The sequence below is a fragment of the Gossypium hirsutum genome, chromosome A05 (assembly GCF_007990345.1).
Source record: "Gossypium hirsutum isolate 1008001.06 chromosome A05, Gossypium_hirsutum_v2.1, whole genome shotgun sequence".
NCBI lineage: Eukaryota > Viridiplantae > Streptophyta > Magnoliopsida > Malvales > Malvaceae > Gossypium > Gossypium hirsutum.
Window position 1 is genome coordinate 9429868 of NC_053428.1, and position 24664 is coordinate 9454531.

Here is a 24664-nt window from a genome sequence, read left to right on the forward strand (position 1 = left end):
AAGTATTTTTTAATATTTAAATATTTTGTGTTATATTTTTATTTTTAATTTAAATTTAATATTTTTATTTTAAATAAACTTAATTATGACGTAACATTTTTCCATTGGTCAAAATATGTTATATGACATTTTTTTATTGGCCAAAGTTGTCTAACTATATTTTAACGTCCATTAGAAAATAGACCAAAAATAAAAGAAATTAATATTTTAAGTACCAAATTGGTAAAAAAAATAAATTCCAAAATAAAAAATATAATATACTTTAAGAGCTAAATCATAAATTAAACCTTGTTTTCAAGGTAGTTGTCTTTGTATATTATGGTATTTGGAAAACAAGTTACGCATGTAGTTATTTGAGGGAAATGACTGAAGTACCCCTTAAATGACGACAATTTGTCATGATTTTGACCTAAACTTTATCTTTTTATCAACCCAAAAGATGTCATTCGATTCTTCAAATATGAAATTAAATTTTAATAATTATTTTATCTTAGAAAAGTTAATTATTGACTAAACTTAATTGTTAAGTAGTTTTAAGCCTGTGGCACGGCAACGTATATATTTTTTTGGTAGTGGTTAAGTATAAAAGTTCAATATGATATAAGTATTAAGTTTTATAAAAAAAATTAAAATTTGATATGTGAATAGAATGTACCTAAAACAAACCTTTTTTTTAACAAAATAAACTCTTTTAAAAACAATTAATTTAATACATTTCTTATCTAAAATATAATATTCACATAAAGTTTTGCTTAAAACTCTTTAATATTTTATAAAATTTAAATATAGTGACAATAATAAATGATGTATCGGAGATAGAAATTTAAGTAGATTCCAATATTGTAGTATGAAGCATTATATTGATGATATAGCCGAGGGTCTCAAGCGGAGAGTAGGATACAAAAGTTTCTGTGGTACATGCGATATCATACGGAGGATATTCTTCGTGTTTGGGACTGTTCGACAGATGGAGATATTTGGATGCAGGTTAACTCGGATGAAATCAATGGCAGTTTTTTTTTCTTTTTTTCGCAGAGGACCTCCTCTATTGGTTAAAGTTTAATTTGCAAAGCCCAGATAGATCAGGTGTCGGTAAGGTAAATTGATCATGTTTATTTGGTTTACTAACTTGACGAATTTGAAAAAATCAAAACTTTTTTTCTTTTTCAAAGTATCTCTTATAATAAAGGTCATATTATAAGGATTTCATATATTTGGGTAAAATAATTTACTTGGTTTTATTAGGGAAGATGTAACTAGGCGGATGGTGCATGTTGCAACTATCAAGATACCAAAGAAATGGATCAGTCTCTGCAATGATTGGGCGGTTCAACTTGCTTCTGGAAACGCTGCAATGGAGGGAGTCATAAAAAATTGAGATGGGGAGTGGATCATGGGATACAACAGGTTTTTGGGTTAATATTCAGTCTTTGATTCTGAGTTATGAGGTATCTTGGATGACTTGACTCTCATCTAAAATAGAAGTTTTGATGATAGAAACAGATTGCTTAGAGGTGGTTAAGGCCATTTAGGATCCCTATCTGTCAAGTCCTAATTAGATGTATTCACCACTTATTGGTGAATAATGGGCTGAGCTACCCGGCCTGGCCTAAAGGCTTGCCCAAAATATGAGAGAGTTTGAGAAAAAATATAAGCCCAAAAAATAGGCTTGGACAAAAAAATAAGGCCTGTTTAAAAAATGAGCTGGGCCTCGGGTAAGGTATTTTTGGCCCGGGCTAGGCCGAATTTACTAAAGGACAAAAACTCTACATTTTTTTTTAATTTTTGAATGTTATTTTCTTGTTGTTTTCTCCCTATTTTGCTACCATTTTACTATTATGTTGTTATTATTTGGATATTGTATAAAACTTATTTCTTGTTAATTTTGTTATTATTTTAAAGGCATTTGTTATTTTTATTATTATTTTAGAGTCATTTACTTGTTAAGTTGCATCTATCTTAGTGTTATTTACCTCTATATATTTTTTAAAATTTATTTTTAATTTGTTGAGAAATATTTATTTTGATGTATTATATGTATTTAAAAATAATATAAAAATTAATACGGGCGGGGCGGGCTGGGCCCGGATTTTAATATTTTTATTCGAGTTTGGTTTAGGTAAAATTTTAGGCCCGTTTTTGGGCCAGGCTCGACTTGGACCCAATAAATGAGCATGATTTTTTAGTTAAGCCTGGCCCGGCTCGGCACGACTCATGATCACCTCTACTGGTGAAAGCCGAGTTTTAGAACATTCAACATTTTTTTAGAGACCGCAATAAAATTGTGGATTCCTTGACCAATATGGCATTTGATACATATTAGGGACTAAAGATATTTGAGGAGATTTCAAGGGAGGTGCTAACTATTTATCCTAATGTTCAAGCAATTGATGTATAATGGAGCTATCATCATCTACCCCATAAAAAATATATTTTATTGTAAGATGTGGAATGGCAAAGAAAAAAAAGAAAACCACCATAATTATCTACACCTAATCCATAGTTTCAAACGTCAATTATGGATTTATAGAAGTTTCAACCCAAGAGATTAATGAAGATGAAATAAAGTAAGGTGTGGAGCCGCGTAATGATTTATTTGGTTAATTAATTTTATAAAAAATATTTTAGTATTAAATTTATAATTTTATCAAATTATTTTAAAATGAATAAAAAAATTAACATTTTTTAACATTGTCAACGTTTAATTAATTTTTAAAAATTTTAAAAATTTTAAAAAAGTAAAAAGTGTGAAAAAATAAGTTTTAAATAACTAATTAAATGCTAACATGTGATTTGCATCCATATTTGTACCATATCAATAAAGGATAAGAGATTGTATGAAATTGTGATTCTACATCATTTTATTTTTTCTCCAAAAAACTTTAAATTCAACTAAAAATACTAAAATTAGGAGGAAAAAATCTTATTTATTATTATTCTATTAAAAATAGATAAAGATGACGTGAAATCACAGTTTGATACAATCATTTATCATTAATAAAGTTAAAAAATGTAAAGTTTTATTCATTTGTTTTAGAAAATAAAAATTAAGTAAATGTTAAAATAAATTAAATAATGTTAAGTACAAAAATTAAAAAAATAAAAAATTAAATAAAAAGTTAAAATGAGTTTTTTTACATAAAACAAGAAAGTAAAAAAAGAAAAAAAAAGTCATTATGCTGCTGCATACTTTGACTTTAGTTGAAGGAGTTGCGTTAGCCTCACTCACGGGCATGAGAGATGTTGATGATGTTAAGGATGCCCCAAACATTCTCAATCATTTACGTTTGCACTTTAATCAATTTATTTCAACTAACCCATTTTCTACTTCCATATGCATGTCGAAGCATAGTTTAACAAAATTTTTTTTTTCTTTTTAAAGTTTTCTAGTAACATTACCAGCAATAACCTCAAACATTTGGACCAAATTGGAATTCATTTTTGTCTAAATAAAATTATATTCAAACAGTAAAATTAAAGCAAATATTTGTGATTAACAAATATATATTATATTTTATTATTACTAATTTTAAATAATGTAGTAAAGTGTTATGTTACTCTATTAATCCTTTTCTTAAAATAAAATAATTTCATATGAACACAAATGTCGGTTTAGATGCTATATTTTCTTCGAAATTGAGTGCAATTAAGATCTTTAATTGCCTAACACTCATTTTTTTTTCAATAACATATATATTGTGCTATGTCCAAATGCATTGCACATATTGATGAACCCCAAAATCGTACCTTCGGCTTAGGACGCTTTGTCAAAAAAATAAATTTACTGTCAGATTTATTTTATGAATAAAAATTCAATTATTGAATAAAATAATTCTAATTTTATATCGGTAAAAATAAATCTTCTTTATATTTATTTTATATATTTTAAATTTTAATATAAATTATTTTGGACCGACGGGGAACTTTTCTAATAAATTCTCGGGTTAGATGTAAATACTAATGATAGTGTTGTGTTAAAAAAAAAGATGTAACTAGTTAAAAAAGAGAACAGAGAGAAAAATGATACAATGAAGAAGGCTTGAAAGATGGATATGTTCAGAAAGCAAACCTGCAAGTACTCGACGTCCCACCCAATATGGCTCGTACTTTAATTGATAGAGATAAGATTTCAGACGGTAATTTTGTTCAAGCGTTATTCTTGTAATTATTTAGCGTTGTCTTTTTTCACCAAAAAAATAAAAAATGAATATGTTCAAAAGTCAATTGAATGAAACGCTTTTTTGGATCTAAAATTGAATGATTAAAAAAAAGTCATTCCTTCATCTATAAAATACAATATTCTATTAATAAAAAATTAAAAGCATTATATAATTCATGAATTGATTATGACAAAAACTCAAATAGCATGAATCATGATTTTATGCACCGCACTGGATTCCAAGATTTAAACAAATCCCGTTTGAGGACCTTAAAGAAAACAAATATCACGTGAATAAAACATTTTGATTTTTAAATTACTTGGTAAAACCCCCAAGGCAATGGCCGACACCAAAACCAATGTCCATATTACATAATTGTAAAATTTTCATCAATACTTCAAAATAAAAATACAACAAATTCAGAAACCAATGTACATTATAATGTTAATGCCAATTAATTTTTTTTCTAAAACAAAATAATCTGATTAAAACGTAAAAATTAATGGCTAAAGTGATAACAATAAAAAATAAATAAAACTACAATAACAAAATGAGTAAATGAGATTCATTTTTAAGTAATATTTTTATAAAAAAATTATATTTATTTAGTGTTAATATTCTTAAATAAAAAGAAATCTACTCGAACATTGTAAACAATGATCGAATTAAAATTTTAAATAGGCGTAAAATAGATTAAACTGATACAATATATTGAAAATGATGTTTTAAAATATGATGTTTCGTATGATAGGAAGAACAAAATTTCCAACTTCCTAGATTTAGATACATTTGCTCAAAAAAGTGATTCCCATACTCAAAAATTTCAAGTATAATTTATCTAAACTTAACGCAAAAGTTTGCGATTCTTACTATTTTATATTTCTTTTAAGGAACCTGTCCCTAATCTATAAAATTCGTTTACGATAAACATATAAATAATTACTTTATTTCTCTTTAATATTGAGGACATTTATGATCAGTTATTTATTTAAATAAAATAATTTAATTCATTAAAAGCTCTTTTTTTTTTCTTTTTCTTTTTTTAATAGTTTGAAGGGAGGGTAATAATGTACACATCCATTTCTCATGCAAATCATGACCTGAAGCGTAACTATCAACCCAATAAGAGAAACTAGAAAAGGGGAAAAAAGGTAAAAAGACTTAACCACGTGCTTTTTGTGCTGTTGGAAGGACGGCAAGGGGTACAAACGGAAATTTGAAATTTTAACGAGGGTATAAGAACGAAACAGAAAATGAAAAACTCCAACAATACCTCGATGGTTGGAGTGGGGGCAGTAAGGGCAGGAAGTGATTTACAGCTGGTCAGCTACCGGCAGCTGTCGACGTGTACCCTTACTGTCCACTCTATCACATCAAATTTTTAGGATAATAATGTGTAGTAATTTGAGGTCTATTTATTTTATTTTTTATATATTAGAAAAAAGAAGAAGAAATAAATAAACGGAGAACAAATAGAGTAAATTTAAACGAATACAAATGGGAGGGATGATCCATGAACGTAGGATTAACTGACCCAATATGAGTAAGAGCAAAAACTGACCGTTAGATGAAGCGACATGGTTGGTGGGTCACAGAGACAGTACGATTTGATTGGTATATCAGAGGCATAATCTTGTGGTTCCGATACTATAGAAAATTGACGGCTCAGTAGTAAGTTTGGACACGAGGCAACTGATTAATGGAAAGTAGAGTGGCTCAAATAGGGTTACGACTACTTGAATGCATCCTCATTAAAGAATTAACACGTGGAACACGAAGAGGAAAGGCAAATATTTGGTACAGTCAGAACCAGTGAAGGACCATATGAAATTGGCTATTCAATTTTTGTCGGAATATCTAATTAATTGGAATTAAAGTCGATAAATTTGTAGGTACCATTTATTATTATTATAAATTAGTAGATTGAGAGAGGCTGAAAGCTTTCCTTTCAAAAAAAAAAAAAAAGTTGCTGATTCTTTTTGGTTTTATTTTAAATAACGTTTGAGGAAATAATTGGAAAAATAGTCAATTATTTATATTTTCCTACAACTGTACGATCAATGTAGGTAGAAGGTTGCTTCCATTTGTAATCCATATATAAAATTTCCGTTTTATATTATTTTATTGAGTGCGCAAAGAGAAACTACTTTATTTTGAACAAAAAACTATTAATAAAGATATTAAATGTACAAACACAATTATTATGATCGATACAAACTTTTATCAGAAAAAAAAAACCTTATCTATGTACTTTCTATTTAACTTACAAAATAAAAAAAAAATTTCACTTTAAAGTGCTATAAAAATAATATATTTTGGTTTCTTTCATAAAAATATATGATTTTGAATAATTTTATTAAATTATTTTTTTCATAAATTTAATTGGTTATCATTGTTTAGAAAATTCTAACTGACCAAAATATAAAAGCTAAAAAAATGAAGAAAAAGAATTTCTCTCAATATAAATTTTTAACATGAAAAAAATATAATTATCATCGACAATAGTTATTTAAAAATAAACTTAAAACTATATGAAAACAATATGTAGATTCTTAGTCTATAATTATTTTGGTTTACATCCTACCATCTGTAGACAATTTATAAATTTTATTATTATATTTTTGTTATTACTAAATCAATAAATTATGCTTTATGATAATTAATTTTACTTATAGTTATTATTGGGTGATTAGTTATTACTATCAGTGAGTGAGGGATAGTTGATTATGAAAAAAAGTTATTTTATAATATAATAATGAAATTATTTTGTAATTAATTATATTGATATTACTATTTTTAATTAAATTTATTGAATATAAAAATTGAATAAATAAACCTTACGAATTTAGTGGTTGTTTTCATCAAACTTTAAGGAGAAAATGGTGAGATTCCAAACATAATATTTACTAGTTTATGTAACATAACCAGAAAAAGGGAAATAACCTAAACATTGTGAAACGAACCGCACGTAAAACAATCTTAAGATTTCTAATTTAACCAGTAATTTATTTTAAGCTCTTTTTATTTTTTACTTATTTAATTTAAAGAAAAATAAAATTATGTAATCTATAAATACCTGTTTTGACATTGCTGTCTTCTAATAATTTTATAAAAAATAATATATATTTAAAATTTAATTAACTCTGAATTGGAGATGTATTCATATAATATAGATGTTGAATTTTTAACAATATCAGAGAAACCGGTAACCGCATAATCCGGTGCCCAAAAGAGTGAGAAAATGTTTATATATTACGCTGCACCTTCTTAAAAATGGAGTCTCTATTCTGTAATGCTCTTTCATACGTCCCATCGCCTACTCGCTCTCTTCTTTCTCTTCTTTGTCGCGGAATCAGTTAGTCGACGATCATCTCCTTCTGTTATAAGATGATCGCCGAGTAATTGAATAATGCGCGCCTCATTTTAAAATTCCTTTGCTTCCATACGACGCCGTCTGTCCTTTCTTCTTCTCATCATCCTCCGTCTAGCCCAAGGGAACCCAAGTGTTTGTTTTCTTATTTTTCATACTTTAAACTTTCTTTTTTTGAAGCTGCAAGTCCGGCGTTTTTTGTGATCGAATCGGTTTCTCCCGTAGGATTTGATTATTTTCAGTGGGGAAAATAAAGCCCCGACTCCTGACTGATTATTTGTTTTTGAAGCTCTGAAGTTAAAAGGATTTTTTATTTTTATTTTATTAAAAAAAAGGATTTCCGAGTCAAAGCTTAATTCGACGAGGAAGTTAACACGAAATGCTAGATCTTAATCTCAATGTCGCGTCGACTCAAGACTCTGCCTGTGTGACTCTGGTTACTAATAAGCTCAAAGAATATTGTGGAAACCAAATGGACGAATCCGAAACCTCGAATTCCTCAATCGTAAACGATGATGATGAGTCGTGCTCCACACGCGCCAACGCGTTCACTCTAAGTTTCGACATACTGAAAGTCGGGAGTGGAGAAACCGAGTACGGAAACGACGATGCACCGGTGGTGGTTACTAAGGAACTATTTCCGGTGAAGCGAGTAGGAGAGGATTTCCGAAGCCCCGAAGGGCAGAGTTCGGGAAGTAGTAACTACAATAAATGGATCGATCTTTCGTTCGAGAGAAAAGAAGTTGCTGACCCACGGGTGATGCAACAACAGCAACCGTCACAGATGACGGTGAAGAAAAGCCGTAGAGGACCTCGCTCTCGAAGCTCGCAGTACCGAGGAGTGACTTTCTATAGAAGAACTGGAAGATGGGAATCTCATATTTGGTAATTTTTCACTTTTTAATTGATCCAATTTGAAGAGGATTTTCTGATTGGCTACTATGTGTAACTGAATTTTGACTTGGTCGGTTCAGTAGTTGAATTTAAATTGAATTTTGTTTTGAAATCTTTGCTCAGTTTTTTTTTCTTACTTTTTTTTTCAGGGACTGTGGAAAACAAGTATATTTGGGTATGGATATAATTAGTTAATTTTGTTTGATTGTTAGTTGATAACTATATTATTTTGGGAATTAATTTTTTTGTTTTTAATCTCGGAATGTTTTTATCGAACTTTTCGGTTGGATTTTAATTTTTCTAGGTGGATTTGACACAGCTCATTCTGCAGCTAGGTAAATCACTGGAAAATAATTTTTTAAATTAGATTATGAACTTCAGTTTAGTTTTTTTTTTTTCCTTCTAAAATCTGGGCTTGTTTGTTTCAGAGCCTATGATCGAGCGGCTATTAAATTTCGAGGGGTTGATGCTGATATTAATTTCAGCCTCAGTGATTATGAGGACGATATGAAACAGGTTGGAATTTGATGAAACGTATAAGTTAAATTGTTTGAACTGTAAAAGTTAAATTGCTTGAACAGGTTGGAATTTGTTTTTTTTTGGACAGATGAAGAATCTTACTAAGGAAGAATTTGTGCACATACTTCGGCGGCAGAGTACTGGTTTTTCGAGGGGAAGCTCTAAATATCGAGGTGTGACACTGCACAAATGTGGCCGGTGGGAAGCACGGATGGGGCAATTCCTAGGCAAAAAGTGAGGACACTTGTTTATGGAAATTTCATTTTTGCATCAAACATACTATGGTTTAGGAGTAAACATGTGGACCGTTTTGAGTGTCGCCTTGGGAATTGATTTTTCTTCAAAAATTTAGTTCTCAGTGGGATTGTTTTTCGGATTTGTCTTTGAATGGAAAAACAATTCTAAGATGCCTAAAAAGAAAAAAAAAAAAGGAAAAATAATTGGGGATGGTGTTTCATCTTGGGGGTTACGGTGCTTGCTTTCAGGTATATTTATCTCGGGCTATTCGACAGTGAAGTAGAAGCTGCAAGGTCCTAATGATCATGAATTACAATCTTCCTGATACTGAATTTATTACCCTCAATTCTCAACCTCAATAGGGTTCCATCCAACACGTCTCCCTTTTGATTTTTCTGAAAACCAGGGCTTATGACAAGGCGGCTATCAAATGTAACGGAAGGGAAGCAGTAACCAACTTCGAGCCGAGGTCATATGAAGGGGATATAATCTTGGATACCAGTAATGAAGGTATAATTTGTTACTTGTTGCTTCTTAATATGTGACTACAATGTTTTGTATAATTATTTTCCCCTCAAATCAAGGTTATTTAATTTGTGTTTATATGCTGTTTTCACGTAGGCAATACTCACAACCTTGATCTGAACTTGGGGATATCTCCACCTGTTGGCAACGGTTCTGTTGGAAATGAGGAGCATCCTCATTTCCATTCTGGCACTTTTGACATAAATGGCGGCAAGAGTTTAAGGGTAACTTCTTAATTGAACGAATCTAATTTACTTGTATTACTTTTAGCACATTCAGAGGATAGTTGTTCAACCTACTAGTAACTTCTGACGTCTAGTGTGAGCTTGAGGATGGAATGGTTCTAGCTAGCTTCAACCAACATACATGGCATGTGTTGAATGACAGTCAAAATCATGATTGGTCTCCATGATTTACTTTTGCAGGCAGAGAACCCTGCTGCAGCAACAGTAGGTCCAGCTTACAAAGGGTTAGCGGGGACATCAGATCAGCCAATTTTGTGGAGTAGTGTATATCCTAGGTGCTTTCCTAGTGAGGTAAAAAAACCTCATTGCACTGCTTCTGGATCTTTAAACCTTGTTCAGTCCTTTCATCAGTTGGACCTTTGCATAGAAAATCAGCGAATAACCACATCCCAATCATTTAGTAGTACTTACTAAACTTACACTATGTTGTTAGTTCAGTTTAATACATCCTGCCTAAATTAGTTGCTGTAGTGAACTTATTGCTATGCTGCAAACCAGAGTGTTAATTGTATGTGTAAGTTTGAAGGCTTTAATCATAGATTGGAATGTTAATTGTGTGTGTAAGTAGTTTTAGGGACTTCATGCTTTATATGATCAATATGTTTTTGGTAAACAAGATGTGATCCTGACACTAAATAGAATCAAAACAATGGCTACCTACTTAATCTGTATTTCATGGACGTGGTGTGTTGTTGATTTAAAAAAATTTCTTGTTAAGTCTTATCTTTTTACTTCATCTTCAACAAATTTCGGTTTGATCTTATGTATAGTACCCAAATTGCAGGAAAGGGCAATGGTGAGAAGAGTTGATATCGGTCCTCCGCAAGGCCCCCCCAATTGGACATGTCAAATGCGTAGTCAATTCAGCGCAACAGCAACACCACTGTTCTCTACTGCAGCATCATCAGGATTCTCCTACTTGGCTATCACTCCTGCTGCACCGAAACCTATCAATCAAATGACCCAAAATCTATGCTTTACGTCGTCAACTGCAACTGCCACCAACGCGGCTGAAATCAATTTTCAGATGCAGCCACCACCTTAAGCCATTTGCAACAGAAATGCGACAATTAACAGTGATGTTGATTCAAATACACTAATTTGGTACACTTTTAGACTGAATAGATTCTAACTTTTTTTTATGAACGGAAAATGTATACCGTGTTGGATATACATCAAGGAAATGGTAGTTGGATTCCTATCCGTGTAGGCATTAAGGCCGGTTGAACCTTGTTTAGTGATTTTGTGAGATGCATTTTTTGTTTCATATATTTTCTATTTTAAAATCTGATTCCTTAGGAACAGGAAAGTCTTTTTCTTTTTTAAGGTTATATAAATTTGATCGCTATATTTCAAGCGACAAACAATTCCTCCGGTAGGAGTGGTGGAGAGAGTTAGGGATTAGAGTGGAGAATCGCCTTTGGGAATGTGGGGCCTGGTGACACGAGGCTGGTTTTTGAGTTTGATGTCACCCCAATTTGGTTTCTCTGATTCATGTGATTTTACTTGAACTACAGAGTGCTGCATGCTTCATCTTTGTTGTTTAGCCTTTATGTCCTTTTTCTGTAAGGGTGAGGTCTTTGCTTAAAAGGTGGGACACGTGTTGTTACTGGAGGATCTTTTGATGAAAAAAATGGTTTAATATGGGATGTAGAGTTGGAAAAGGTATTTTGAGGATGATTGGTCCCACCCAACCGTCCCCAAATTATAATGTCTGACTGTAGCATACTTTGTGTTAGACAAGTACAGGTGCGGGGGATTTCAAGTACAACAGCAAACAGCTTTGGTAAATTTGGAAAAGCAGCCCCACCATTGTTGGAAAAGTTTGCTTTCCTTTACTTTGTGTTGCTTACCTTCAAGGTGGACCAGATTTGTAAATCCAAACAACCTATGAATCTTTGTAACATATTTTATAATTAGTCGTTTATTTTATTTTTTTAAAATCCGTATGGAAGGAATTAATTTTTGTTATTAACGAAATATGTGTTTGAATAGTTTAAAGTCTTGATAGTTATTTCTTAACTTTTCAGTCGAAAAGTAATGTCAACGGAGACGTGTGGATGCACTATTTCGCAATGAGAATTGTAACTTTTCATGAATTTTTTGTTTCTCATCTAATGATAGAAAATTTTTTTTCTTATTTTGAAGATTGAAGAATCAATTGATATTTTTGTTCCAATTTTTACCTCCTCTTCCCCTTATGAATTAAACTTTTCATATGGAAAAATCATATGAGAGGTAAAATACTTATTTATGTAACACCCCTATACTATGTTCGACTCAAGAAACTTGATATAAGAATATTACACTTAGTGTCAAAGTAATTCTTGGCTAAGCACTAATATATTAGAACATAAAAACGAACAAATAATATAATTTAGTCTTTACTGCTACTTGAAACATACTTGATTTTTCCTAAGTATATGTAATTCTATTCAAAATTTTAAAACGTACCCTCTTGTTGCTTGAAGATGTGATAAGATGAAGGCTCGTAATCTCAAATAGAACTCTTCAAAATTTCTGTACCTAATCTGCGCACGGAAACAAACCGTACGTTGAGTATACACCCAGTGGTATTACTAAGTAAAAATAATAAATATGCACAATTAATCTTACCACTATTTTACTTTAAAAAAACCATTCTTGCATTTAAAACTTTAAATTTTCTTAGCAATATGTATCTTAAATAGTTTTTCTTCATTTTAATTTATATATCTTCTTACTATATCAATATTCATTTCATGCATTTCATCAATAACCATTTCATAAGATCATTATTTCATATATTTCATTTCTATATCTCAATTCAATAACCTATTCTATTTCATATCTAAAACCATACAATATTAGTCTTTCAATAATTATTTAAACCAACATTTTTCAATAAAAATAATTATAATTAATTCATATGATTATATTCAATTAACTCATACACTATTTCATTATTTCCAATTCACTCTATTTTCACTTCTTATTTCGATATTTTAACAAATTCATGAACCTTAAGTTCATGCTTCAAATCTCACGTCTCAATTCAATTCACAATTCAGTTATAATTTCTTTCTCATATTTTTAATAGTACGATCAATCAAATTTATTTAATTTTCTCATTTTAGTTATTCACCCTATTAACAAACCTAGACCTTGGCAGATACACGGATTCCAACCAAACACACCAGTACGGCATATTGTGCCTAAAACGATACTCATTACCTGATCAATATATCAAAAGCAGTATACGTCACATAAAGTGCCTGAAACAACACACGTGGTACCTAATACGACACATACAGTGCCTGATCAGCAAAGTCGATCAATTCTCGCACTCTTCCAATCCTATGGCATGTTAACTATATCCGACTCAGCCCGACTAGTTAATAGGGTATTCAAATTATTTTTCTATTTCAAATTCACTTTCCACTTTTTAATCAATATATAATTCAATACCAATACATATTTAAAGATATTCAGATATAATAATACTTGGATTCAATTAAAACCACTTTTCAATCAATACACAATTCACATATTCATAATTTAATTCACTTTTATTCAATTCATATTCCAATCAAATTCAAATTACTAATTACTTTTCAAATACTCACATATTGTCTTCATTCAATTCAAATCACTTTTAGTTTCCAATCAATATACTTTCAAATATTCACATAATTCATAATTCAATTACTTAATTCAAATCACTTTTAATTTCCAATTTGTTCACATTCAATTTCAATACCCATAAACATTTTTTAATCAATTTCATTCAAATCAATATTATCATTTCAATTGCTTACCTAATTTTACTTACCTTGCATTTTAATTAAAATATAACAATTAATAATAAATAGATCTGAATTATAGTAATACAAACCATGATTCTCGTGTCTACACCTCATTCACTTTTTCTTTTCCTTTCTTTGTGGATGCCTCAGGTGCGATATTAGCAATTAAAGCTTTGAGCTTCAAAACCTTAAATTTTCCTTTTCTTCTTTCTTTTCCCCCATGTTTCGAACTCTCTGTTTCTTTTCTTCTTTGTTTTTTTTTTTTTACTTCATTAAATATATATATTAGTTAATAACAACAACAACAATATAATATAATAAATATCTATTTACATAAAAAGTAATTAAATAAATATATTACAAATGTATAAATACTATTATTACATTTGTATATTTTTACCACCATACACTTGGCTTTAATTTAATTCAATTCATAATATGATATTTATAATAAATTAATTTAATAATTATTATAATAAATATTTTTAGCTTAAAATATAAGTAAATAAATAATTATATTACAAATGTTTACATATATTTATTACACGTGTTTTGTCATCACCCTGCATTTGTCAACTATTTAATTTAATTTATAATTTAATATCAATTAAATAATAATAATAAATATCTATTTAATAACAAATATATGTATTACAATTGTGCACACATATATTTTTACAATTGTATATTATCATCACCATCCATTTGTCCTTATTTTATTTATTTCATAATATAATATAATATAATTATTATAATTTAACATAATTAAATTTATAACTAATCTATTTGTTTATATTAATTAAACAAACAAAAATCTTAGATTTTTGTTTTGTTTGCCGCCTCAACTTATGCTAAATGACCTATTTGTCATTTTGGTCTTTTTTATTTTCTTTTAATCTACAATTCAACTTTTACCCTTTATTCATTTTAGTCTTTTTTTCCAATTACTTTTAATTAAGCTAAATTCACCTAATTAGGCACACCACTAGTCTCATAAATATTTCTAATAATTATTTAAGAACCCATTTCACTAAGACGGAGGCCCGATATTGCACTTTTCTCATGCCTGTGAGTTTTGGGTATTACAATTTAAGATAAAGAAGTTCAGTCAAATAGAAAAGCATTTTAAAATGAGTTCAAATAAGGAGTATTCTTGATGGCATCCTCATTCTTTTAAATATGGGGTATAAGAGAGTGAGGATCCAGACAGACAATATGGAAGTGGTCAGAGCCTTAAATATGGAAGAAAATGTGGACTCCGGCATTACCTTGCTTAGAAGAGTCAAAAGAGTTTTGCATTCTGAAGGACGGTGGGAAATCATGTATGTTCCTAGAGAGTATAATCTAGTTGCTAACAATCTAGCGAAGATCAGCCTCTCTTGGCAGACTTTCCTCCAGATTTTTGAAGCCCCCTGATGTGGTGGCTACGCCTATCCAACAGGATAAAGATTTTAGTTTATCTTAAAGCCTTTTAAGTAGCCTTTCTGTTCATGTTCTTTTCACCCAAAAAAAAAATTTGTGGTGAAACTAATTTCAAAACAACTGTTGAGTGAAGAAGCTCCATTTTCACATTTTTTATCTTTTATTTCTAACTTCTTTTTTGGAGTTTGTAGTTGACATGTTTTAGTTTTGTGATTTGAAGTTTGAATATTTTAGAGTTAGGACCAATGGCAATTAAGCCTTTATGTAATTTCATTTTTTAAAAATATTTTATATTTTTAAGTCTTTTATATATAAATTATATATATTTTTAAGTTTTTAAAATTATAAAATGTTTGAATTTGGACTAAATTGAAAATTGTACAAATGTCGACGGTTAAATTTGTTGAAATTTTCTAAAATTAAGATCAACTTGATAGAATGAGTAAAGTGTTAAATGCTAATTTTGTTATTATACCAATAAAAAGACTGTCACATCAACATTCCATTCATTGACCAAAGCATTTCAACAGTGAAGTGATTTATAATTACAATTAAACTTAAGGAAGTGGCTAAATTAACAAAAAAAAGAAATCAGTGATCAAAATAGGAATGCATTAAAATTTGGGTGACTATTTGAGTAATTTATCCTTTAAATTTTTTAAAATTATGATTAAGAAATTATTTAAAAGTGTTATTTTAGTTATAGTTCAGGGGCTAAATTGGTTATTATCTTTTTAAATTAACGTGCCATGTCATTTTCTTAACGGATGAATGATCGAAATGTAAATTTTTTATAACTTTAGTAATAAGTATATAATTTTTGAAAATTGAGTGATTGAAATGTAATTTTAATAGAGAGAATTGGTGTAATTTATCCTTTAATTAATTATGTCCGTAAAAAGAAATAGTGATTAGGTTGAGGTTGTTGAGTACTGATTCGGATGCATATAAGTAGGAATTAAGTGGAGGAGATATTTTTAGTAATTAAAGGAGACAAGGCAATTAGGCTAAATTAATAGAAATTTTTTTTAATTAGTCATTTAGGTTTGGTTTTTTTTATTTAGGAAAATAAGTCTGTTTTTTTTAGAGTGTGTGTGAAAGAGTGCTCAGTTAGATTTGATTTTCTTTTTAAGTTATAATTTTTTACTTTTTAATGTAATTAATTTCTTTAATCATATAATTAAATGTTACTATTTTTATTTTTGAATCTTAAGTTCGATTTCTCTCTTACTTGTATTAATATTTTTTATTTATTTAAATTTAATTCTTAAGTCTTAAGTTCAATTTTTCCCTCAATCAGATTAATATTTTTTATTTTATATTGTTTTAAGTTATTATTATTATTTCCCTAAATAAAATAAAAAAACCAAACTTTAAAAAATTGGCCTTTTAAGGCTAATTTAGCCAGGCAACCAATTGTCTTCTTTTCATGGTTTATACCACAATAATGTATGCAAAGTTTAAGACTTGGTTCTCAAAACAATCAAACAAAACGACAAAGCAAAAACAGTACGTTTCATACATGCTGGTTTCTGATAAAAAGTCATACGAGTTATGATGATTGAAGAGGTGGTGGACCCAAACCCCACCGTCCTTTTTCATTTACTCCAAATCTATCAATCTTTCACTGATCTCCCCTCCACTCATTTTTTTGGGGGCGGGGGGATTGTGTGGGCTTGGGTTGCATCCCCAAATACCAACACAATTAATGTGTGAAAGACACCCACCTCCCAAATTGATGGGCAACCTTTCGTTTCCTCACCACAAAAAAAAACCAGAGATGGATTTAGGGTTTCTCATGCTTCTGCTTTCTTTTTGTTCTTTCAGTTAAAGTTTCTGTTCTGTGTTGATAATAATAGTGAAACGAATGTCGCAACGAAATGGTTCTGACATCGATTTTTTTTTAAAAAGAGAGGATCCAACTCCAACCGGACCGAATTTATGAATGATGAAATTGAATGAAAGCAGAAACCCCAATCCTATTTAACTGGATGGATGGGCCCTGCTTCAGCTCCCGAAAGTTGCAAAAGGGATTCTTACAAATTACAGTTGAAATGGTATCCCCCCTTTACCCAAATTTTTATGTGTTGTTTCCTCTGCTCACCTTTCTCCTTAATATTGGACATCAGTACCAAACTGATCTTGTTTAGCCATTCTACACATTTGGGTATTGTCTTCACTTGAGAATATCCAACAAAAAAGCCAATCTAGTATTATAATCCCAAAGATTTATATATAAAGACATATCAAGAGTTCCTCCTTGATTTTATTATTTAGTGACAATTGTCGCCAAATAGAAAATAAATAATTTTGTAAAGCAAGAAAAAACAAAGAACAGAAACGATCATCTTATTCTATAGATTGAACGGAGACATGCTGCTTCCAGAATATGCCTGTACAGACTCTTAAGAGACGGAGCAAAAAGAAAAAAGACGAAATGATTCGGGGAAATATGTAACCTTGTCGTTTAGACAATGACCAATTCGGCCTCAAAGCTTGGCCCACTACTATACAGAACTTCACCCCTCACAGATTAACAGGAAAAAGATTATACTTACCCGAGATTTGGGATTCCAAAGGTTGCCAACGAAACGCCACTGTAAAATACACATACCAACTCCCTATTAATTTAATTAATTAAATTCATTAATAATAATATGTAAAGAACTATTTAAGTTGCCAGAGCCAAAAGCAACCACCAAATTTTACTTCAGGAGGTATTTAGTACAAAACACTAGGCACCAGGAGTGGATCAACCTGCCTGCCAGTTAAAACCCTTTCTTTTTTTAATCTTATACTTCTGAGGTACAATCAAACTATATATATAGATTAGATTATAACGGAAGTTCGCTTCACCTGCAATATTCAAGAAAACCCCAATCAATTAACACAACAAGATGTAGGCTTTTACAGAAGTCAGGTGCAGACACAACAGGAATGAACAAAAAGCATTAACTTCAAATATTCCCTCAATACCTGCACGTTTCTTCAGATGGAACTTTTCTGGCTTGGCCAGCGGTTACAAGGATTCAGGAGATTTATCCTTCATGAGGCTGCCCAAGGAGACTCGGCATGCATGCAAGATTGCACAAAAATTCTTATTAGCAAAGAAATGCCAATTATGCAACAACTTCGTTCCAACTTCTGGAAGCAATCACATCCCAAATGTTCTACTATACAGATCACCAAAAGGGGGCATCCTGTACTTAGAATCTTCATAACCGGAATAAAACTTGTTAAACCCCCGTCTCTCATTTTGGAGGAGCTTAGCAACACCAATAGCGTTTCCACCTTGGACCTCATTCCATCCATCCCAGTGACCATTTGTATTTCTTGATTGGAGCGACAGCTGAGCAAATGGGTAGATTTTGTTCACTTGTGATTAATCCATTAGCCCAGAAGAAATCCCTTCAAAATAAGGAAAGCTATCCCCACCATCATATCTCATGTTTTGGTTAGGAGAAAGGGATCTCTGCATCAATAGTTGAAATCTGGCCTCATCTTCATAGGGATCCAACTGTGGTGGAAAATTTGATCTCATGTCTAAGCCTGAACTGTTTAGAGCTCCCTGAAGTCTACCCTTACCAACTGCTAAAATAGCAGGATCCATAAACTCTATATCCCCAGGGCCACCAATCCCACCACTTGCAAGAGCCTGATAAGAATTTCTTAACAGCGATGAACAGTCCCCCAAATTGTTTCCTACATAAAAAAATAGTTATCATTAATTTGCTAGAAACGAAATTCTAAATATAAATTTGAGCCAAATGATAAAAAGCAAACTTACCAGATGTGGTGTCATCGGCATGGTCAATTCTCTCATGAGAAGAAAAGCCTGGAGGCGGTGTCCTGCTAGGAACAGAGAAACCAGGAGGGGCTGAAATTTGAGGTCTTGAAACTGCTAGACAAAATCAAACAGACTACATCAATATCAAACTTGGAGATTTAAAAAAAAAAGACAACAAATTAAAATTTTTAACAAGAAAAAAGCAAGTCACTTGGTGTTACTCAGAGGCCAGAATAAAACAAATTTCAGGTAGAGAAGAAAACAGTGGATACAAAAAAAAAATGACAAACTAACATATACATAATGCTGTTAAAGATCAAACTATCAAAAAACTTATTGCATTATTATTAAACAACATACAGAGAAAGTACAGTTCACCAAATTCAATAATAGAATTGAAACGAAGATAGCAAAAGTGGAGTAAATTCCTACACTCACCAGAAAGCTTGTTAGAAGAAAACACTGAAGGACTGCTGATTGCATAGTCAGATTCCGCAAAGTGATGAGATGAAAAACCATTAGAAATTCCAAACTTATTTTGATAGAGATCCGTGCTTTCTGCAAAATCCTGGCTAGAAGGGTTCTGTGGCATTTGCCCAAAAAGACTAAATGAGGACTCCATATCAAATGGATGATATTTGGAATCCTCCTGTTTTGCAAATGAAAATCTGGACTGACCATTATTTGGAGCTTTCCAGGAAGTAGATAATTTGAGAGTGTTTGGCTGCTTGACAGTGTCACACAACAATTTAGCCCAGTTATGAGGAGAAGCTAAGGATTCATCCCAAGTATCAAAATCTAGTGACAATATGTTAGAAATTATACTGCTCTCTCCTGTTTCTTTAGCATCATTGCCCTCAACATAACCAAGGAATCTTCCAATCTGCTTCCCTTTCCCCTCACTTGGAAGCAGATGATACCCATCTACGGTAATATCAGAACCGATACTACTGCTTATGTACTTCTCAGGGTATCCATTTGATAAAGAAGAAACACTTGATCCATGAAGATGCAAACTGTCACTAACTTTATTGTCTACATTGAATGCATCAGCATCCAAATTAACAGCACCACGTTGAAACGAATGGGACCTAGATTGGTTTGATAAATGAAGTGATATTGGTGAATTTGGAACATAACTTGAACGGCTAATTACTTCTGGATCGTTGAGTCTTTGATTATCAAAAGACAATATGTCTTCCTCCACTTCAGAGCTTCTATTAGCCACTGGTTGAGTTTGTCTATCATTTATCCAATCAAACTGCTGTTTAGAAACACAGAACCCACTGGGAGACGTCACAGTTCTCCCAATGGCTAGTGAACTTAAAGGTTCTCGGTAATCCTCAGTATAACATTGTTGTAAGCACTGACTACTAGGTGAGCCGCTCGATCCATGATCAGAATCTGCACTGCTTGGTCTAAGTACATCAGATGGTCCACCATAGACATTCCTATCTACTGTCAACTTCTGCATATCAGAGCACAAGCTGTGTATCTTCCCATCAATAGAGCCAGTACATCCTGGTTTTTCACTAGAGGAAATAAAAGACTGCTCCGCATGGCAAAAGGTGGTGTTTGTAACAGTTGATGGCATATTACTTCCCTGTTCGTAATGATTGAACACTGGTGGACAAGATAACTGGCAGCTCAATGACTTAGAAGCGGAAACTCTACCAAGTGTAGTTGGTTTCTCTAGAACAGTTGTTTGACAATCCAAATCAGCATTCTGCTGTTTACCCTTCATTTGCACATCATGAATCTCCTCAGATGACTTCTTTATAACATCTCCATGTACTGGGTAATTCTGATTTGTGTTTGTTAGTGCAGATGAAAATGGTAATGCGCTTCTAACCATATCAGATTTCTGCTTAGACGGTCCATTTGATGACGCTAAACCAGCTGTTTGAGGATGGTTTAAAGCACGCATTCCCCTGGCAGAATGTCAGAACTTTTAGCCACAGAAATAGACATAACAAAAGAAAACAACAATTAAATGTCATACCATGACGCTCCAGCAGGAAGAGCAACAGATCTTCCAGTGCTTCCATTTGGCGGAGAACCTTTAGGAATGCACACTGTTGTATTCTGTACCACAACAAAATCAATAACAATCATGAGCAGGAGCCAAGGACAAGTATACATAGTGCCTTAACATAAGCCATCTGAAACAACTCACACCATTGTGGAAAAAGTTCTTTAGTGACCCAAGATAAAACAAACTACCAACAAGCACGGAGGTCTGCTTGCATGTGGAGCAGATCATTGTTTTCCTAGTTTTTTTTAATATAATAATTGACCTTCCCATTTTTGTTAGGAAGGTAAAAAAATGAACTTACATTTGAAGCATTTTTAGCAATGGGTTTTGCTGCAGAAGCAGCACTGGGGGTGGGGCAATAATCATCCACCGGCGGAGGTAACATATTCCCAGCACGCCACTGCATATTGTTTGTTGCACCAGTTATCTGTTGAACCCTGCTCCTTTAAACAACTAAGTAAGTCCTAATTAAGAGAATGCATTACTCAAAATTCAAGGAGAACTTGGTTTACATGCTTGGAATTGAAAAAAAAAATTCAAAGACAACAAAGGGAGTCAATTAATCCAGAATTTGATTTAGAGCTTCTATTTGTACTGCAAGGACTAAAGTAGTTAACCTATTTTCGAAGAGATTCTTTTAAAGTAGATGATTACAAAAGAAAAGATGACGACCAATAAGTCTTAACAAAGACAACAGAAAACCAAATACCAGAGACAAATTAGGCAAAATATAAATAAAAGCTGTCAACAGTCTTTTAAAAATGTTAGGCTCTGTTATAGAAACATGTGGTAAAATAAAATTTTGTTTCATACAATAGAAACATGAGAAATGAAATCCTAAAAGTTGGATGCAACAACTACAACTAGAGTAGCAAAATTAGAATGAATATACCTTGTGTATGCCGATATAATCTCATCTTTTGTGAAACTATCCTCTTGAGAACCAATCTCATGCAAATATAGACAATCAGGATTGTTGCAAGGCTGATACCACCAGAGAAAAAAAAAACACTTCAGACTACACTTTATTCCTATTTTCTGAACTTAGCAGCAATAAATGACTTTCTCCAACTTAAAAAAAAAAATTAGCAAAAAATATCTTCTAAACATACCACATTTCTCAGCCATGCATGACAATACTTTGTTGTACCAAAGCAAGCCCTGAAATTAATATTCAAAGTATTATATATTGTAACCAAGACCAAGTATTCGTTCAATGATTAAGAAAATAAAAAAAATTCCATAACATTCTCATACTTTAATGGTCTACCCTCCAAAACAAATCCATGTATAGACCGGATACAACGAATTGCTTCTTCTTCTTTTGAATAAGTAATATATCTGCACACAGGATAATCAAATGCAAAATAAAAGAGAAAAAACTAAATAACAGAGAACAACAGAGCAGCAGGAAAACAATATCTTCAAATTAATAAGATATGATGGTCCTATTCAAAGAACTCAGCTACATAATATAAAATACTTCTATTAAAGATCCAATATACAGACAGGTATATCTTAATATTTGAAAGATTTAAATCAAATAGATGAGATTTATGCACTTACACACTACATGTATTATTTGGAAATTGCTGAATGACACCAGCTGCAGTCCGAGACATAGATACTTTCAAAACTTTTCCATATTGACCAAAATATTCTCGCTGTTGGAGAAGCTGCAGAAAACAGTTGTATATTTAGATCATGATACAAGTAAAACAGTTAGCTTGTAAATGCAAGTATATGAAACGTGGAAATGGGGAGTACATCTTCATCTCCCAGATTAAGTGGCAACCCAACTATGTAAACAAGATTCTTTTGAATAACCCGCACACTGCTCAGTTGCCTCCTTCCTTCAGATGATTTAGTCTTTGCCTTTGTTGACTTACTTTTTCTCTCCGAATTAATTTCAGCAACCAACCTGCTTAGAAAAAAAAGTACATGAGACAATGCCAGGTAAATATTGCACTATCATTAAGGAGAACAAGATCTAGGGGAGCTTGACAACCTCTCACAATTAGCAGCCATCCCTACAATCCTGTCTTTGTCATAAGCACAACGACATGCTGGACATTTCCCCTCTGTCTCATCCTTCTCAGCCATTTCCATTATGTGATGCCAACACCAAACACATATCTATCGCAGAGAGAAATAAAAATAAGAACAATGACCAACCAATTCTCATCCCTTTCAACTCTCTCACTTGTTTTTTTACTTAGTTTTCGGATTTGAATCGCCAAACAAATTTAAAAAAAGTAAAAGAGCAATTCAAACCTCGTAACCACATTTGCAAGGCTTGAGCTGCTGATCAGTCAAATCCATCTCCTCGGCGCAAAGGGGGCAAGTCTTTTCTCCCTCATCACTCATGATTGCCTGAATCAGGAACTAGAATCAATTAAATAAACCCTAGAATTCCATATTCCCTACTTAAACAATCTAAAACCAAAATTTTTCCAATAATTAGAATCAATTAAATAAACCCCTGCCGCTCAATAAATCAACATAAAAAGACACATTATCATATCTCCAACGAAAACAATTAACAACCGCATTCCTAACCAATACCAAAACAATAGTTACCTCCGTGCCATTTGATAAATCGAGAAAAAAAACTTTAAAAATCCAGATTACTGGACTTCCTAATGCAATTTGGAAAAGAAAAAAAATCAAGGATCTTAACAAAAATAAAACTAAACTAAAAAGATCGAAGAGCATAAATGAAGATTTAGGGTTCCAGATTGCTAGAGGGAAAAGGTGGAACAACTTACAGTTGGGTGAAGATCAACAAGAGGAAAAATCTGTGAAGATGAGATAGTGTGATTAAAAAAAAGAACAAGCAACACCACACCACCAAGAGAAAATCACCGTTAGGGAAATAATATAGAGAGAGAAAGAGAGCGAGAAATAAAGAGAAGAGAGGGATTTTTTTTTTTTTTTGCTTTTTTATTAATATTTTCATCTTAAACGTCGCTTTCATTTAAATATTATGAACTTCCTAACATTACCCTTGGGTTTTTGTTTTATTACGGGATTGTGCCATTCCTTTTCCTGTTTTGTCGAGGTCTTTTTTGTTTTTTCCGTTTTTTCTCCTCTAGTCGGATTCTGTTTAGCAAGGATACTACTTTCGACTTGATCCTGATGTTTCCGATCTGCGCCGCGTCCATATAGTATTATGTCAACGGCTCATGTTAGTCCATGAGACATCCATTTGAACCGTTTGATTTGAATCCACCGTCACAGCTACTTTTTTTATTGGTACGTATTTCTTCTGAAAATACATGCTTTCAACGCCCCCCAGAAAAAACAAATCATATATTATATTTTTAGTAGACTTTTTAGTTAAGGCAATTTCAAGTAAAATTAATAAGGCAATGCGTATAATCGCAATCTAAATTATATCAAACTGATTATTGGATTCACTAATGTTGATTATCGTTAATTATTACTAAATAAATATTATATAATTCAGTTTATTGTCTTTATATATGCAATCTTATCTTAACATCTGAGAAATAAAAAATTTAGTCATCAATATTTACAAATTAATAAATATTATTTTTTTTAAATTTTGTTTAAAATAAAAAATTACAATATGTACAAAAAATTTAAAATATAAATAATTTATAGAAATTAACTTACAGTTAAAACTCAATAATTGAAAATTATATTATCTAAATATAAAAGA

General features: G+C 31.5%; 2 protein-coding genes across 15 annotated transcripts; one reads left to right on the forward strand and one right to left on the reverse strand.

Annotated features, from left to right (window-relative positions):
- The first annotated feature begins 7430 nt into the window (after positions 1-7430).
- On the forward strand, positions 7431-11893 carry LOC107959062 (ethylene-responsive transcription factor RAP2-7). 3 transcript variants are annotated; one of them, XM_016895021.2, is made up of 10 exons: positions 7433-8415; positions 8574-8599; positions 8729-8759; positions 8853-8940; positions 9032-9177; positions 9429-9473; positions 9587-9690; positions 9802-9929; positions 10131-10241; positions 10735-11893. In XM_016895021.2, exons 1-10 carry the CDS (start codon positions 7910-7912, stop codon positions 10993-10995), a joined length of 1446 nt encoding a protein of 481 aa, XP_016750510.1. In that variant the 5' UTR covers positions 7433-7909; the 3' UTR covers positions 10996-11893. The 3 variants fall into 3 exon arrangements, with proteins under 3 accessions (XP_016750512.1, XP_016750510.1, XP_016750511.1); XM_016895023.2 differs by lacking the exon at positions 10131-10241 and having other exon boundaries at positions 7431-8415; XM_016895022.2 differs by lacking the exon at positions 9429-9473 and having other exon boundaries at positions 7434-8415.
- Positions 11894-17489: 5596 nt separating this feature from the next.
- Positions 17490-23932, reverse strand: LOC107959061 (uncharacterized). Of its 12 annotated transcripts, XM_041113241.1 has the most exons (15): positions 23748-23918; positions 23254-23352; positions 22988-23115; positions 22747-22900; positions 22546-22655; positions 22237-22320; positions 22092-22140; positions 21872-21963; positions 21281-21422; positions 20947-21029; positions 19377-20875; positions 18945-19058; positions 18134-18859; positions 17857-18013; positions 17490-17754 (listed from the first exon to the last, which is right to left on the reverse strand). In XM_041113241.1, the coding sequence occupies exons 2-13, from the start codon at positions 23344-23346 to the stop codon at positions 18540-18542; spliced, it is 2868 nt and encodes a 955-aa protein (XP_040969175.1). In that variant the 5' UTR covers positions 23347-23352; positions 23748-23918; the 3' UTR covers positions 17490-17754; positions 17857-18013; positions 18134-18539. The 12 variants fall into 12 exon arrangements, with proteins under 12 accessions (XP_040969175.1, XP_040969184.1, XP_040969183.1 ...); XM_041113250.1 differs by having other exon boundaries at positions 17490-18013; positions 18945-19055; positions 19383-20875; positions 21281-21416; positions 23748-23932; XM_041113249.1 differs by lacking the exon at positions 17857-18013 and having other exon boundaries at positions 18945-19055; positions 19383-20875; positions 21281-21416.
- Positions 23933-24664: the final 732 nt, after the last annotated feature.

Coding starts and splice junctions, on each gene's coding strand:
- LOC107959062 (XM_016895021.2), top strand. CDS start 7,910: ATGCTAGATCTTAATCTCAATGTCGCGTCGACTCAAGACTCTGCCTGT. Junction 8,416..8,573: donor AGATGGGAATCTCATATTTG/GTAATTTTTCAC, acceptor TTTTTTTTTCAG/GGACTGTGGAAAACAAGTAT. Junction 9,930..10,130: donor ATGGCGGCAAGAGTTTAAGG/GTAACTTCTTAA, acceptor TTACTTTTGCAG/GCAGAGAACCCTGCTGCAGC.
- LOC107959061 (XM_041113242.1), bottom strand. CDS start 23,346: ATGAGTGATGAGGGAGAAAAGACTTGCCCCCTTTGCGCCGAGGAGATG. Junction 22,656..22,746: donor TTAATCTGGGAGATGAAGAT/GTACTCCCCATT, acceptor TGTTTTCTGCAG/CTTCTCCAACAGCGAGAATA. Junction 20,876..20,946: donor CTTCCTGCTGGAGCGTCATG/GTATGACATTTA, acceptor ACATTCTGCCAG/GGGAATGCGTGCTTTAAACC.